This window comes from Nerophis lumbriciformis, linkage group LG07 (genome assembly GCF_033978685.3).
Source record: "Nerophis lumbriciformis linkage group LG07, RoL_Nlum_v2.1, whole genome shotgun sequence".
In the NCBI taxonomy this organism is placed as follows: domain Eukaryota; kingdom Metazoa; phylum Chordata; class Actinopteri; order Syngnathiformes; family Syngnathidae; genus Nerophis; species Nerophis lumbriciformis.
The window spans coordinates 8,240,600-8,259,122 of NC_084554.2; the positions used below are offsets into that span (position 1 = coordinate 8,240,600).

At 37.0% G+C, this 18,523-nt stretch overlaps 1 protein-coding gene across 3 annotated transcripts in view; it reads right to left on the reverse strand.

Annotated features, from left to right (window-relative positions):
* Positions 1-18,523, reverse strand: part of col11a1a (collagen, type XI, alpha 1a) — a 243,243-nt gene that overhangs the window by 93,617 nt on the left and 131,103 nt on the right. For all 3 annotated transcript variants that reach the window (XM_061965881.2, XM_061965879.2, XM_061965880.2), the window contains 11 exons: positions 17,143-17,196; positions 17,007-17,060; positions 14,195-14,248; positions 13,959-14,003; positions 7,960-8,013; positions 7,832-7,876; positions 5,791-5,844; positions 5,435-5,479; positions 5,263-5,316; positions 1,720-1,764; positions 35-88 (listed from right to left, as the gene is read on the reverse strand). In XM_061965881.2, the coding sequence (XP_061821865.1) occupies positions 35-88; positions 1,720-1,764; positions 5,263-5,316; positions 5,435-5,479; positions 5,791-5,844; positions 7,832-7,876; positions 7,960-8,013; positions 13,959-14,003; positions 14,195-14,248; positions 17,007-17,060; positions 17,143-17,196 (558 nt within the window). The remainder of the gene's footprint in view (positions 1-34; positions 89-1,719; positions 1,765-5,262; positions 5,317-5,434; positions 5,480-5,790; positions 5,845-7,831; positions 7,877-7,959; positions 8,014-13,958; positions 14,004-14,194; positions 14,249-17,006; positions 17,061-17,142; positions 17,197-18,523) is intronic.

Genomic DNA, 18,523 nt, shown 5'->3' on the forward strand with positions numbered 1-18,523 from the left:
GTAGAAGACTTAAGTAAATGTTTGACCATCTTACCTTGACACCACGAGGGCCAGGATAACCAATGGGACCTTGTGGACCAAACGGACCCTAGAGAAGAACGAGAGGTTCATTGGATCTTGTGTCGTTAAACTCGTCTTAAAAGTCACGGAACATACTTGTGTCTTTGTAATGCTAATCATTCGAATGTTTATTCTCCAAAATGAGTACCTTTGCGTTAGTTAATAAGGAAAATATGCAAAGCAAAAAGCACCGTGATCATTAGTTATTACGGTACTAAGAAACACAATGAGTGATACTGTTTTATTTTATTTGCAGATCAAGTGCAGTATATGAATACGAAACACCGACATAGTATCAGTGCAGTGTCAATACAGCCAGTGAGTGGGCCACACACTCGCTGAGGCGTCATTGGCCTTTTTGCTCGTAATAGACTTAGACAACCCTTGTTGATCCACAGGGAAAATTGTTCCACACAGTAGCTCAGTTACAAAGGATGGAAGGGGATAATGCACACAAGGGCACAAAAAGGTATAAAGTAGACTAAAAATGTACCATAGTAGCAATATAACATATACGTAATATTTACATATTATATATGTGTACAGCTCTGGTCATGGGTACATTCGCACACTTCAAAATGTAATAATCAAAATAAATATGACTTTTTTTTTGTTTACTAGGGCATGCATATATAATATGCATTAGTTTGACCATTTAAAATCAACAATAATAAAAAGGAGATGCTTGGAAATAGCATAAAAATGCCCCAAAAACTTGGAAAAACGCGATTCATAGCGTTACTTTTTGGTGTAACCATCATGAGCGTTCTGTTCAGGTATATTTCTTTTATATTTTGATAAATCATCATATTTATGTATTACTAAATTTAAATAGGTGTGTATTTGATTTCAGTTTGCTTTTGACATCTTATTTAGAATTGTAGTTTAAACTTTTACAACCTTGTGTTGCGCTCATGATGGCGTAACCATCCATCCATCCATCCATTTTCTACCGCTTATTCCCTTCGGGGTCGCGGGGGGCACTGCAGCCTATCTCAGCTACAATCGGGCGGAAGGCGGGGTACACCCTGGACAAGTCGCCACCTCATCGCAGGGCCAACACAGATAGACAGACAACATTCACACTCACATTCCCACACTAGGGCCAATTTTTAGTGTTGCCAATCAACCTATCTCCATGGCGTAACCAAACTAGATTATTTAGAATATTTTTGTCTTTTTTACATTTATTATATTTAAATACACTGTGTTTTATGCTTTTTTTCTTTTAGGAACATGTACTATGCATATAATACAATAAAGTCCCATATAAAATGATTTTCTAGCAATACTTTTAATTTTGCCTTTGAAAGTAACACTCCAATGTCCATTAGTGGAGCTGTACACATATACAGTATACAATATATACTGATGTACTATATTATTATATTATATTTGCATATACTATATACAATATATAACAAATCCCAATTACCATGTACAATATTACAGTATATGTAACAGCTACAGCGAAAAAAAGGGCACCATGAAATAGAGAGTGGATCCAGCAGAAAATATACATAATAAACAAAAAGAGGCAGCTAACATATAAGCAGTCAGGTAATAAACAGATATCATCTATGATAATGATCGTTTCTGATATTTACACTCGCTAAAATGTGTTCTATTCAACTTTTAAAACGCAAACAAGGCACCTACTTGGCCTCCTTTCTCCCCGGCCGGACCCTCCTTACCGGGATGACCCTGTTGAAACAAAATTAAACAGTCAAATGGGTAAATATCAACATATAATCTTTGTACACAACCTAATCCTGAACCGTGATTTTAAATGAAATGTGACAACGACAACAATATGCATTTGTGAAGATGTGTGACGTTCTGTTCTTTGCCTCACTTGCACACCTCAGACCGCTTTAAATGATTGATTGATTGAGAAGTTTATTGGACATCTTAAATAATTTAATCCATGTAATGCTTTAAAAAAAGGCAAATAGATGGCACAAAAAGCCAAAAGGCTTGTTTCCATTGTGCACTGCAAAAACTGAAATCTAAGATAAAATCTCTCAATTAAGGGTGATATTTGCTTATTTTCTGTCTGATAAGATCATTCTTCTCACTAAGCAGATTTGATGTTAGAGTGTTTTACTTGTCTTAAGGGTTTTGGTCCTAAATGATCTCAGTAAGATATTACAGCTTGTTGCTGAGATTTGATGACCTATATTGAGTAAAACATGCTTGAAACTAGAATATCAACTGTTGCAAATCTGCGTCATCAACACTCACAAGTATAAAACTACTTTTTTAAAGTAATAATTTCTTACTTCAAGTATGAAAAAATAAATCATGATGTATGCATATCATTATGTCAAGACAATGGCACTAGCACTTACTTCATTTAAGAATATTTTTCAACATATTGAGCAAAAAGGTCTCTTTTTTTCTATCAAGAAAAGTGCACTTGTTATTAGTGAGAATATACTTATTTTAAAGTATTTTGGGTTCATTGAGGTTAGCTGATTTGACTTGTTTTGGAAAGTCTTGACAAGCCAAATTTTCTTGTTCTATTGGCAGATAATTTTGCTTAGTTCAAATAAAATACCCCTCATTTTGGTATTTTTTTTTTCTTGTTTTTGAACACTGACTTTTTGCAGTGTGCCAGCTGACAGGCATTTGCACGTAATTGCAGATACCTGTTCTCAAAATAAGGGATTTTCTCTGGGAATCGACAACAAACCACGCCAAGATTTTGGGAATATTAAAAGTGGTGAGACTGAATTGTGCAGCAATCAATTGGAAATATAAGCACCTGTGTGCGGCTCGGTGCGTGCCATGATATACAGTGCGTGTGTTAAATGGGCAGTTTTAGCAAAAAAGAACACATTTCTGCGTACACTGCAAAAAGTCAGTGTTCAAAAACAAGAAAAAAAACCCACAAAAATTAGGGATATTTTATTTGAACTAAGCAAAATTATCTGCCAATAGAACAAGAAAATTTGGCTTGTCAAGACTTTCCAAAACAAGTCAAATTAGCTAACCTCAATGAACCCAAAAATACCTTAAAATAAGTATATTCTCACTAAGTGCACTTTTCTTGGTAAAATATTCTTAAATGAAGTAAATGCTAGTGCCATTATCTTGACATAATGATATGCGCTTGGCATTACATTTCTTGAAACCAGCAAACTTATACTAAAAGCTAGTTTATTGTTCTTAATGGAAAGAAAACAAGGCAAGCGCTTGTTACTCTCGAGGTCTCCTAGCCGCTCAGGCAAATCATATTGTCTAAAAATGCATTTTTCCATCGATAACATGACATCATCGCGCCAAGTGCGTGCTCTTTCAGTCAATTAGTGCACATATATACAGCCCGGCCCCCGGCCAAAATGTTTTTAATTGTAATTTTGAGGAATTTATCTGAATGTGCATGAACTATATTTCTGTTCAAAATTGTTAGAAATGGGAAATGTTTAAATATTATCTGTCAGTTTACTGTACTGTGCCAACTGTACTACTATATGAGTACCGGTACGTGTTTTCTATTGTTTCATTGAAAATAAAACAGCAAAGTCCATTTGGCTGTCATCTGTTTTAATTATGAGACACAATTGTGTCAAAGTCATGATTTTTTTATTTCATGCTTGAAATAAGAAATGATTACTTTAAAAAAGTAGTTTTATACTTGTGAGTGTTGATGACACAGCTTTGCAACACTTGATATTCTAGTTTCAAGCATGTTTTACTCAATATAAAGCTACCCAAGAATATACAACAATTCTTCTCAAAAAAAGAGGAGAAATATAATAGAGAAAAATGTAATTTAAAACATTTGTATGCACGTATAACACTTAAGACATTCAGTATATCAGTATGTGGAATTAAATTATGGAATGAATTAAGTAAAGCAATCAAACAATGTACTAATATGATCCACTTCAAGAAACTCTTCAAACTTAAAGTGTTTACAAAGTACAAAGAACAAGAACCATGACAAACATTCTCAATTTATTTCATCCATCCATTCATTCATTCATTCTCAAAATAAATAATAATAATTTAATAATAATAATTGGTGAAGTAAGTCATATTTCATATGATGAGATAAGTAAGTTTATTTTGAGAATGAATGAATGAATGGATGGATGAAATAAATTGAGAATGTTTGTCATGGTATATGACTTACTTCACCAATTATTATTATTACATTATTATTATTTATTTATTTTTATTGTGATTACTTATGGAGTATGTACAACAATTCTTCTCAACTAAAGAGGAGAAATATAACCTGAGAGGAAAAAATAATTTAAAACATTTATATGCACGTACAACACTTAGAACTTTTAGCATATCAGTATGTGGAATTAAATTATGGAATGGATTAAGTAAAGAAGTTAAAAATTGTACTGATATGATCCAGTTTAAGAGGTTGTTCAAAATAATAGTGCTTACAGAGTACAAAAAAGAAGAATTATGAGAAATACTTTCAACCTTTTTGAAGATAAGATATTCTTCATCTCAGTATGTTAATAATGACTGAATTAATTAATTAATTACATATTACAAAACTGTTGTATACTAATTCATAGATGTTATTTTATTATATAAAAAGGTCAGTAAATGATTCTATATATTTGTAAACGCTTTGAAGTGGGAAAGGGGTAGGATTAAATAAGCTTTGCTTCTTCCTACTTCTTTTCGGGCATGATGTAAAATGAAATGATATGAAATTGTGTGATGTATTATGATGTAAGTGTGTTCATGTTCGAAATAAACTAAAGAAAGAAAGAAAGAAAGTATATTGTGAATAAATTGTGAACAGGAAGTGAACAAAAAAGTTTTAGCAACTGTTATGTAAAAGAAAAGGGGTAGGATCAAATAAGCTCTGCTTCTTCCTACTCCTTTTCGAACATGTTGAAAAGAGAAACTGGAAATTGTGATGTATCATGTTGTATGCTTGCATGTTCCAAATAAACTCAAACTCAAACTCAATATAGGTCATCAAATCTCAGCTACAAACTGTAATATCTTACTGAGATCATTTAGGACCAAAACCCTTAAAACAAGCAAAAGACTAACATACAATCTGCTTAGTGGGAATAATTATCTTATTAGACATAAAATAAGCAAATATCACCATTATTTGAGATATTTAATCCTACTTATATTTCAGTTTTTGCAGTGTACATAATGTGTGTGTACTGAGAGTCTGCATGCATGCATACGCGTCAAAAAGACACTTACAGGGGGTCCGTCAGCCCCGGGTAATCCAGGTAAACCTGACCTGCCCTGCGGTCCCTGCAGAAGAGAGAAAAACAAATACCAGGTCAAAAGTCAGGAAAACATAATAGTTTTGCTATTGCATTGGGTATATAATGTACACGTTTTGCACAAGATGTGGAGAATCGGTACGTACCTTTTCACCGGGTGGTCCAATAGGGCCTTGGGGACCGGGGAGACCCTATATGACACATAACACAGAAGTGAGGCTCGGTTGCTATGACGACACACGCCCTCACACATAATCGGCTATGAGGTATGTGTTAAAGAGTTGAGCTGGGGGAAATATGTGAAGCTTGCGTGTGCATTTGTTGATACATTTTGTAATCATGGGCAATAATGCCTTTTAAGTGTGTCATTTGAGACAACTCAAGCTTGCTCCGACAGCTGTTGGAATTCCTCAAACGTGAACAGGATGCTTTTTAAACGGTTGTGTGTCGTCGGTGCAGTCATTTCAAAAATATTCCATTCGACATGAGGCGATGGGTTCACCTGAGTCCCTGAGATGCCTTGTTGACCTGGTGGTCCGGGTTCTCCTTGCGGCCCCTAAAAGGAAGGTGGGGAACGAGGGGTCAAAACAAACAGTGCCTCAAAAGTGTCACTTGGACCGTGCATGTTTGTATTGTCCAGCGTCCAAGTTTCTGCCTAGCAACAGGACAAATGTCGAAATAATCGAATGTAGTTTGCATTGACGTAAAATATGAAAATAGCAGTAAAATACTGATTAAATGTAAATAACCATTTTTTAAATACAACTTAAACATTTGGCATGGGATTCATTCTAATACAGTACTAGATATTTATACTTTCATACGCATGGGAAATCTGTATTTTTATGTATTTTGCGGCTCATAAGGTAACTTTATACACATCTTTTCCTAGCAGGCACAAGACATTAAAACAACGTTGAGAACGTGTTGAATTAAATCCTGACGTTGAGCTACTCAAACCTAACGTTGAAACAACATGCTTTTTGACGACGTTTAATCAATGTTGGGTTCCAACGTTGATTTGACCATTTTGGTAATTATAATAATTATATGGTAACCAATATTTTACAACACAAATACAACGTTGAAACAACATGCTTTTTGACAACGTTTAATCAATGTCAGGTTGTGACGTTGATTTGACCATTGGAATGTGGTCATTGTTCCAAAATATTCTACAACTCAAACAACATGCTTTTTGACGACGTTTAATCAATGTTGGGTTCTGACGTTGATTTGACCAATGAAATTTGGTCATTTCCCAACCAATACCCTACAACACAAATACAACATTGAAACAACATGCTTTTTGACAACTTTTAATCAATGTCAGGTTGTGACGTTGATCTAGCCATTGAAATTTGGTCATTTTCCAAACAATATTCTACAACTCAAACCTAACCTTGAAACAACATGCTTTTTGACGACGTTTAATCAATATTGGGTTGTGACTTGGATTTGACCATTGAATTTTGGTCATTTCCCAACCAATATTCTACAACACAAATACATCGTTGAAACAACATGCTTTTAGACAACTTTTATTCAATGTCAGGCTGTGATGTTGATTTGACCATTTAATTTTGGTCATTTCCCAACCAATATTCTACAACTCAAACCTAATGTTGAAATAACATGCTTTTTGACGACGTTTAATCAATGTCATGTTGTGACGTTGATTGACCATTGAATTTTGGTCATTTCCCAACCAATATTCTAAAACTCAAACCGAATGTTGAAACAGCATGCTTTTTGACAACGTTTAATCAATGTCATGTTCTGACGTTGATTGACCAATGAATTTTGGTAATTTCCCAACCAATATTCTACAACTCCAACCTAACGTTGAAATAACATGCTTTTTGACAACGTTTAATCAATGTCATGTTGTGACGTTGATTGACCATTGAATTTTGGTCATTTTCTAAACAATATTCTACAACTCAAACCTAACGTTGAAACAACATGCTTTTTGACAACGTTTAATCAATGTCATATCGTGACGTTGATTGACCATTGAATTTTGGTAATTTTCTAAACAATATTCTACAACTCAAACCTAACGTTGAAACAACATGCTTTTTGACAACGTTTAATCAATGTTGGGTTCTGACGTTGATTTGACCATTGAAATTTGGTCATTTTCCAACCAATATTCTACAACTCAGACCTAACGTTGAAACAACATGCTTTTTGACAACGTTTAATCAATGTCAGGTTGTGACGTTGATTTGACTATTGAAATCTAGTCATTTCCCAACCAATATTCTACAACACAAATACAACATTGAAACAACATGCTTTTTGACAACGTTTAATCAATATCAGGTTGTGACGCTGATTTGACCATTGAAATTTGGTTATTTCCCAACCAACAGCATCGTCTCTCTACTAATACAACTATTTTGCAACATTGTTTCAATGTCAGTTTTAAAAGACGTACAATCAATGTCTTGTGCCTTCTGGGTTAGTTGTATAGTTGTAGCCAGAGGCAATTTTTAAATACAAATATACATACATTAGACAGGAAGTTAGCGTCTTACCATGTTTCCTTTTGGACCGGGAGGCCCATCAACTCCAGCGACACCCTGCCAGGGGACAAATAGCAAAACATTTCACCTTATACCAACTACAGGAAATGAAACATTATTGGATAGTGTGAGAGGCGTACAGGTGATCCAGTGGGTCCCGGAGAACCGCGGGGTCCCAATAAACCTCTTGGACCCTGCAGGGGGATAAAAAACACCAATTCACTACTAAAAATGCTTGTGTGCGCCCCTTGTAGATACTTTTTAAACTAAGGACTACAGATGGAAATGATCCAAAACTGGTGCGCCCATGGGTTCTGACGTGCGCACTGTACATAAACTAAAAAAACTAATGGCCGTCAAAACAATAGAGGTAGGGATATTATTTAGAACTAAGGATTTTCAGTCAAATCTGATTTGCTAGATTTTGCCCATAATTGACGATCAGTCGACTACAAAACGTTTTGTTATGCACACAACCTAAGCTAATGGGGATCCCCACAAATAAACACATCTACTTTGGGACTTTTTCCACTTTTCTAAAAAAGGCTAAAACACTCAGATAAACAAACAAATTGGATAGTTTAGTAGACTTTAGCACACACCAATACCGACTAGTGGAGGATCGAGGATCACCTTGATGTATTTTATACATTAAAGATATTAAGACCAATACAATGTAGGTTAATCAATATAAGATAACTGTAGTAGATTTGCATTACAGGTGGTGACAAAGGAAATGGTAATATCTAGTCAAATTGTTGGTAATATATTATTCCCTAGTATTACAATTACTCTGCCAACTAAAGCCTTTTAAGGGCTTTAGCACACTTGAAAACTTCTTGCAAGAAATTTGTACACATTTAGATTTTGTTAGTAAAAATCCAGGACAATGGCATTATGCATACCTATTACTCCAGCCTAAAGTCTTGTTCCGAGGACTTGTGGAAAGACATGCTGCTGTGTAGTTTTACCTTTACTTGAATTTGCGTTTGATTTGTATCATTTATTTCAATACAATACAGTAGTACCTCAACTTAAGAGTATTTTGAGATAAGAGCTGTCTCTCGGCTAATTGTTATGCTTTGAGTTACAGGCAAACATTTGAGTTACAAGCATCCCTGCGATTCATTGCCACAGTAGATCACATTTGGTCTTACATGCCTATAGCTAGAGATGGACATAACTTTGTTTTCCAAGCATGTGAAGAAAGAAAGTGAGTGTGAAGGACAGTACTGAGAAGAAAAAGTGGATGATATTCATTGAACTAGAACATTTTGATGGGCCCGCTATCTGTGCCCTGGACCTCTGGCCGGGGGTCGCCGGAAGCCGCCGTAATTTGAAGATGGTGCCGAGTGTCTGAATCCGAGAGTTTTAAAGGGGAACATTATCACCAGACCTATGTAAGCGTCAATATATACCTTGATGTTGCAGAAAAAAGACCATATATTTTTTTTTAACCAATTTCCAAACTTTAAATGGGTGAATTCTGGCGAATTAAACGCCTTTCTATTATTCGCTCTCGGATGTGACGTCACATCGGGAAGCAATCCGCCATTTTCTCAAACACAGAGTCAAATCAGCTCTGTTATTTTCCATTTTTTCGACTGTTTTCCGTACCTTGGAGACATCATGCCTCGTCGGTGTGTTGTCGGAGGGTGTAACAACACGAACAGGGACGGATTCAAGTTGCACCAGTGGCCCAAAGATGCCAAAGTGGCAAGAAATTGGACGTTTGTTCCGCACACTTTACCGACAAAAGCTATGCTACGACAGAGATGGCAAGAATGTGTGGATATCCTGCGACACTCAAAGCAGATGCATTTCCAACGATAAAGTCAAAGAAATCTGCCGCCAGACCCCCATTGAATCTGCCGGAGTGTGTGAGCAATTCAGGGACAAAGGACCTCGGTAGCACGGCAAGCAGTGGCGGCAGTTTGTTCCCGCAGACGAGCGAGCTAAACCCCCTGGATGTCTTGGCTCACACCGTCCCTTATGCCACCGAAGATGATCAAGAGAAGAATATCGACCCTAGCTTCCCTAGCCTGCTGACATCAACTCCAAAACTGGACAGATCAGCTTTCAGAAAAAGAGCGCGGATGAGGGTATGTCTACAGAATATATTAATTGATGAAAACTGGGCTGTCTGCACTCTCAAAGTGCATGTTGTTGTCAAATGTATTTCATATGCTGTAAACCTACTTCATAGTTGTTAGTTTCCTTTAATGCCAAACAAACACATACCAATCGTTGGTTAGAAGGCGATCGCCAAATTCGTCCTCGCTTTCTCCCGTGTAGCTGGCTGTCGTGTCGTTTTCGTCGGTTTCGCTTGCATACGGTTCAAACCGATATGGCTCAATAGCTTCAGTTTCTTCTTCAATTTCGTTTTCGCTACCTGCCTCCACACTACAACCATCAGTTTCAATACATGCGTAATCTGTTGAATCACTTAAACCGCTGAAATCCGAGTCTGAATCCAAGCTAATGTCGCTATAGCTTGCTGTTCTATTTGCCATGTTTGTTTGTATCGGCATCACTATGTGACGTCACAGGAAAATGGACGGGTGTATATAACGATGGTTAAAATCAGGCACTTTGAAGCTTTTTTTAGGGATATTGCGTGATGGGTAAAATTTTGAAAAAAACTTCGAAAAATAAAATAAGCCACTGGGAACTGATTTTTAATGGTTTTAACCCTTCTGAAATTGTGATATTGTTCCCCTTTAAGTGTAACTGTACAAAATGAGCTACACAGCTAGCCTAAAACGTTAGCATGCTTACATTAAAATGCTAACATTTAGCATGTGTGCAAACGTTAGCATGATAACAGTTAGCATGTTTCGTATACCAAGTTATATGACTCAAAGGTGTATGGGTGTGCGAAAATAGAGAAAAAAAGTTTAAAAGTAGATGAAAAACTTAGCATGCTTAAGTTAGCTTGCCAGCATGCTAACATTTGCATGCTAACAGGTAACAAATGTCACATACCGTATTTTTTGGACTATAAGTCGCAGTTGTTTTCATAGTTTGGCCGGGGGTGCGACTTATACTCAGGAGCGACTTATGTGTGAAATTATTAACACATTACCGTAAAATATCAAATAATATTATTTAGCTCATTCACGTAAGAGACTAGACCAGGGGTCGGCAACCCGCGGCTCCGGAGCCGCATGCGGCTCTTTGATCACTCTGATGCGGCTCAGCAGCTTACTTGCTGAACCCCCCAATTTTCCCGTGAGACTTCCGGATTTTAGTGCCTCTCGCAGAAAACTCCCGGGATTAATATTCACCGATTTTCACCCTTACGGCTATAATAAGGGCGTGCCATGATGGTACAACATTTGGCGCCCTCTACAATCTGTATTAACAGCGTGCCAGCCCAACACTTGTTATACAATATGCATCTTCTGCTTGCACACGTACGTGACAGCAACGCATACTTGGTCAACAGCCACACAGGTTACACTGACGGTGGTCATATAAAACAACTTTAACACTCTTACTAATAATGCACCACACTTTGAACCAAAACCAAACAAGAATGGCAAACACATTTCGGGAGAACATCTGCACCTTAACACAACATAAACACAACAGAACAAACACCCAGAATCCCATGCAGCCCTGACTCTTCCGGGCTACATTATACACCCCTGCTACCACCAAACCCCGCCCCCACCCTAACCCTGCTCCCTCACACATCAACCCCCCCCTCTCTGTGCGTCGGTTGAGGTGGGCGGGGTTTGGTAGCGGGGGGTGTATAATGTATCCCGGAAGAGTTAGGGCTGCATGGGATTCTGGGTATTTGTCCTGTTGTGTTTATGTTGTGTTACGGTGCAGATGTTCGCCCGAAATTTGTTTGTCATTCTTGTTTGGTGTGGGTTCAAAGTGTGGCGCATTATTAGTAAGAGTGTTAAAGTTTTTTTTTTTATACCGCCACCGTCAGTGTGACCTGTGTGGTTGTTGACCAAGTATGCCTTGCTGTCACCTACGTGAGCAAGCGGAAGCCCCATATAAAGGGTGGTTGATCAGGCACGCTGGCTGTAGTGGGTGCTATATGCTGAACCATCACGGCGCGCATGACGCTGAGCCATTCATTTAAAACCTGCGTGCCGCACCAGCTTTCAAATTCCACATAAAGGTGTGGGCAGCGTGTCTGAGACCCCTGGTTTATACAACGCAAATAAAAAACTTTGTATACAGTGTTACTTCATTTAAAATTTCAAAAAAATTTTGCGGCTCCCATTGTTTTCTATAATTTGTGAAACTGGTCAAAATGGCTCTTTGACTGGTAAAGGTTGCCGACCCCTGGACTAGACGTATAAGATTTCATGGGATTTAGCGATTAGGAGTGACAGATTGTTTGGTAAACGTATAGCATGTTCTATATGTTATAGTTATTTGAATGACTCTTACCATAATATGTTACGTTAACATACCAGTTGGTTATTTATGCCTCATATAACGTACACTTATTCAGCCTGTTGTTCACTATTCTTTATTTATTTTAAATTGCCTTTCAAATGTCTATTCTTGGTGTTGGCTTTTATCAAATACATTTCCCCCCAAAAATGTGACTTATACTCCAGTGCGACTTATATATGTTTTTTTCCTTCTTTATTATGCATTTTCGGCCGGTGCGACTTATACTCCGGAGCGACTTATACTCCGAAAAATACGGTACCAAGTTACATGACTCTGGTGTAAACGGTTGCAGAACTAGCTAAAAAGTTACCATGCTAATGTTAGCAAGCTTAGGTTAGCATGCTAACAGTTAGCTTTTGTCACATACCAAGTTATATATGACTCTAAAGTGTATAGGTAGGGAATTAGAGTAAAAAGTGTAAAATTAGCTAAAAAAGTTAGCACTTTAAAAACATGACAGAGCGTGTAGCTAGCTATTTTGGCGAATCACATCTGGCGTAGCACTGTTAGTCTGCGCCAGACTGAAGCAGAAAGAGCCTCACGCCACCCAAGGACACTTGAGATTTTATTGGAAATTTTATTCCAAAGTAGTCAAACAAAATTGTTTTTCTTAGATTTGTTTGAGAAGCTCGAGCATCTCAAAAGGCACTGGTCCCAGTCCTAGCAAAGTATGGAAGGAATGCCCAATAGTTAGAGAGATGCATTATTCTTCATACAGTGAATACAAGGTGGGAGGGAGGGAGTAGGCTCAGCTTGGAGGGGGGTGAGAGCATATAACGCAACAATTTGGAACGATGGTGCTCTCCACACAGCACGATTGCAATTCACACAAAGGTACATAAATATATATATACATATATATATATATATATATATATATATATATATATTAAGTGTGTTTTCTTTTTAAGTGGCATGTAACATGTTGAAATTGTGCTGGTTTGGGGGACGGGGAGCACCAATGAAATTGACTTCAATCAATTCCAACGGGCAACATTGGTTACAGATACAAGTGTTTTGAGTTAAGCACTCCGTCAGAGAACCAATTACGCTCGTAAATTGAGGTACTACCTGTCAGAATAATTGTATCTAAGTTATCACAAAACTTTGTGTTTCAATGAGTTCCCGGCGAGCAGACAAAAGCTGTCTTGTAAAACTCCACTGTGTAGGATGGGAAGCAACATGAAGGTGTTCTGTTTCTTTCATGTATTGTAATCAACAGAAAGATATTGTCTTGACCCGAGAACTACAAAGCGAAGAGGAAGCAGGACCTGACTTCCCTACAGGGACCTATTTGAACTGTTGTACAACCTTTTCTGTGAACTGTTTACAACCTTTTCTTTGAACTGTTTTAATCAAAGGCGATGGCTGTTTACGACCCCCGTCCCTTAGAAACAGCTGTTGCCATGTAATCAGGGAAAGTCCAAATAAAAGAGGAGAGGTGCAATCTTTCGTCAGAGCGTGATGGAGACTGTACAAGAGTACAGCCCAGACGCGCTCTCCTCAATTGAGCCGAATTTAATTCTGTCTCTGTTTAATTCCTTGCTTCTTGTCTTGTTCAATAGATGTCATCAGTGTTTGAACCTGACACTACTGTACAGGCAAAAAATTTGAATATTTCAGGTAAAGTTGCAAATGTTGATTAACCATGGTGAACTAATTAGTAGATTCTGAGGATGGTAATCATGTGACAGCCTTAACAAAGGCAAATCCTTACACTCTCGCCAGCCAACCCTCGGGGCCCAATCTCTCCATCTTCGCCCTGTGTGGAGAAAACACATTCATGGTTTAGACATTGACAAACATTGCTGGACATACACATGCAGTTTCGATAGGGAGGATAGGTGCAACCCAACGCCCCTCACAAACTGCCCGAGGGCACACCTGCTGGTGTGACTCAATATGTCCACCTCCATAAAAGTTGTTGGCGGACGTGTATTTAGAAGTACTTACCCTCTGTCCATCCTCTCCAGAAGCACCTGTGGGTCCCATTGGCCCGGGCTCGCCCTGACAAATGAGATTAGTCAAATCAGCAATGTCCTTTCATCCACTTGATCTTATCCTACCTTATAAAGAATGAAAACGAGTGACTTTCTGCTCTATTTATTCCATTTTATTACATACGTTATGATTTTATTATGACGTTTGATCCAGACAAAGTCAATACTACACAATAACCTAACAAAATCAGAAACTACTATCGACTACTTAATTAAATCCTTAGGTTTTTGCCCTCAAAGTCCTTGTGTATCCAAGGAATTATTCCCTGAGCTAGTAAAGATGAACAAAAACAACAACAAAATCCATTTGGAGAAAATAGATGTATTGATCTGATCACTCTAGTATCGATCATGGACTGATACTACCTTTGGTACAGTACGTGTCGTGTACTGGCTGTGATAATGCGGATACACCAACTGCTATTATATACTCTCTTTAACTCTTATTAATCTACTTGTTAATTTCCCGGTAATTATTACTTACATTCTGCTGTAACACTTCTTAAACTTTACTTTTGTTGTTGGTGTTGTTTGAAGCTATTTTAGCTTAGTTATTAGCATGCCTTCTCCTGGCTTGTTTTTTCTGTGAAACATGTTTAGCATCATCCTCCAGTGATAATAACACCTTGTAGTGATACTAAGAAATGCAGTTTATTTGCCATAAAAGATGTGATTATTAATTTAGGGGAGCAACGCCACACTGTTTTCTCTGTGTAACATGTTTAGCATCGTCCTCCAGTGATAATAACTCTTGGTAGTGATACCTAAAATGCTAAGAAATGCAGTTTATTTACCATAAAAGATGTGATTATTAATTTAGGGGAGCGACGCTACACTGTTTTCTCTGTGTAACATGTTTAGCATCGTCCTCTAGTGATAACAACACCTGGTAGTGATACCTAAGATGCTAAGAAATGCAGTTTATTTGCCATAAAAGATGTGATTATTAGTTTAGGGGAGCGACGCCACACTGTTTTCTCTGTGTAACATGTTTAGCATTGTCCTCCAGTGATAATAACTCTTGGTAGTGATACCTAAGCATACTTGCCAACCCTCCCGGATTTTCCGGGAGACTCCCAAAATTCAGCGCCTCTCCCGAAAACCTCCCGGGACAAATTTTCTCCCGAAAATCTCCCGAAATTCAGGCACACAATATAAACAGCGTACCTGCCCAATCACGTTATAACTGTACAATGATGGAGGGTGAGTTCTTGGTTTCTTATGTGGGTTTATTTTTAGGCAGTTTCATTAACGTCCTCCCAGAGCGGTAACAACACACAACAACAGCATTTCGTCTACCGTAAAGCAGTTCGTCTGCCGTAAACAGCAATGTTGTGACACTCTCAAACAGGACAATACTGCCATCTAGTGCATTTGATGAAAGCACTTTTTGCGTGCCACACAGCAATGCATCATCAGTGAGGGCGTTCAGCATGGTTAGAAAAATAATGACAAATAGAACAAGGATGGACAATTCAACCCTTAACTCAACAATGAGTAGATGAGTGTTATGTGTGTGTATATGTGTAAATAAATGAACACTGAAATTCAAGTATTTCGTTTATATATATATATATATGAAATACTTGACTTAGTATTTCTTAGGGAATAAGCGGTAGAAAATGGATGGATGGATATATATATATATATATATGAAATACTTGACTTGGTGAATCCTAGCTGTAAATATACTCATCCCCTCTTAACCACGCCCCCAACCACGCCCCGCCCCCAACCACGCCCCCGCCCCTCACCTCCCGAAATCGGAGGTCTCAAGGTTGGCAAGTATGTACCTAAGATACTAAGAAATGCAGTTTATTTGTCATAAAAGATGTGATTATTAATTTAGGGGAGCGACGCCACACTGTTTTCTCTGTGTAACATGTTTAGCATCGTCCTCCAGTGATAACAACTCTTGGTAGTGATACCTAAGATGCTAAGAAATGCAGTTTATTTGCCATAAAAGATGTGATTATTAATTTAGGGGAGCGACGCCACACTGTTTTCTCTGTGTAACATGTTTAGCATCGTCCTCCAGTGATAATAACTCTTGGTAGTGATACCTAAGATGCTAAGAAATGCAGTTTATTTGCCATAAAAGATGTGATTATTAGTTTAGGGGAGCGACGCCACACTGTTTTCTCTGTGTAACATGTTTAGCATTGTCCTCCAGTGATAATAACTCTTGGTAGTGATACCTAAGATGCTAAGAAATGCAGTTTATTTGCCAAAATCAGCTGGTATCGATCAGTGGCCGATCAATCGGCAAATCCTGAGTTTATTTTTAAAAATGTTTTTAATTGATATATTTTATTTTCATTACAATTTGCAACTTTAAGTTAAATTTGCAGTGAATGAGTTTCAAAAACGTCCTTACCCTTTAATTGGAACTCAGGAAATCAAACCACTTTTGCACAATATTCAAACGTGAACAGCTATCATACTTTATTTTCATTGTATTATGTGTAAAAATGGAAAAATAAGTAGTTAAATTCATAATAACCGATTGAGCGCACATTCTTTTCAAGCATTCAGATGCTGAGTTTGCACATTTCAATCAAATGAAATAATGAGGTGCATTTATGAAACAAGGATGTGTCACACAATGTGGCACTCATGCTCGTTTATTCAAATGATGACAGCCATATTTAATTGCGATCTTAAAGAGACAACCTCCTGTGAACCATGGTTCAGATTTCTAAGCTCATCAAACAAGGACAAACAATTTTGACTTATTTTGCAATCTGAAACATAATTGCACTCACTCTGTGTCCTTTTTCACCGGGCAGTCCAGGGAGTCCATCAAAGCCTCGGTCACCCTATTTTACAAAAAAAATTAAACATGAGCCGCGTCCTATTTTTTTGTGCAAAAAACAAACGATTAACTGCCATAGGTGGTACCTTGCTGCCAGACTCTCCAGGCATGCCGCGTGCACCATCACCTCCTGCACGGCCCTAGGGAGAGGATCGAAATACACAAGTTTTACCACTGAAAAACGCCTAGTGAAGGCATTGGTGTGGAAACAGTATCAACAACATTCATATATTATGCATATAATGTGAAATATGTTTTAATTGTACTCCAGATAGTGTAGTAAAAGTGAATAATACATCCTATTTGACTCAATATTTATACTTGTATTAGTGATTCACCTATAACTGGTTTGTATTTATTAGTAAATTAGTCAGTCAAGTATTCATCCTATTGGACTCATTATTCAAACTTGTATTAGTGATTCGCCAGAACTGGTTTGTATTTATTACTAAATTAGTCTGTCAATAATACATCCTCTTCGACTCATTATTCAGACTTGTATTAATGATTCACCTATAACTGGTTTGTGTTTATTAGTAAATTAGTCAGTCAATAATACATCTTATTTGACTTGTTAGTTAAACCTGTATTAGTGATTCCCCTATTACTGGTTCATGTTTATTAGTAAATTAGTCAGTCAATTACTCATCCTCTTTGACTCAATATTCAAACTTGTATTAATGATTCGCCTATAACTGGTTCATGTTTATTAGTAAATTAGTCAGTCAATAATACATCCTCTTTGACTCATTATTCAAACTTGTATTAGCAATTTACCTATAACTGGTTTGTGTTTATTAGTAAATTAGTCAGTCAGTAATGCCTCCTGTTTGACTCATTATTCAAACTTGTATTAGTGATTCACCTATAAATGGTTTGTGTTTATTAGTAAATTAGTCAGTCAATTATTCATCCTCTTTGACTCAATATTCAGACTTGTATTAGTGATTCACCTATAACTGGTTCATGTTTATTAGTAAATTAGTCAGTCAATAATAAATCCTCTTTGACTCATTATTCAAACTTGTATTAGTGATTCACCTATAACTGGTTTGTATTTATTAATAAATTAGTCAATCAATAATATATCTTCTTTGACTCATTATTCAGACTTGTATTAGTGATTCACCTATAACTGGTTCATGTTTATTAGTAAATTAGTCAGTCAATAATAAATCCTCTTTGACTCATTATTCAAACTTGTATTAGTGATTCACCTATAACTGGTTTGTATTTATTAATAAATTAGTCAATCAATAATATATCTTCTTTGACTCATTATTCAGACTTGTATTAGTGATTCACCTATAACTGGTTTGTGTATATTAGTAATTAGTCAGTCAGTAATGCCTCCTGTTTGACTCATTATTCAAACTTGTATTAGTGATTCACCTATAACTGGTTTGTGTTCATTAGTAAATTAGTCAGTCAATAATACATCTTCTTGGACTCATTATTCAGACTTGT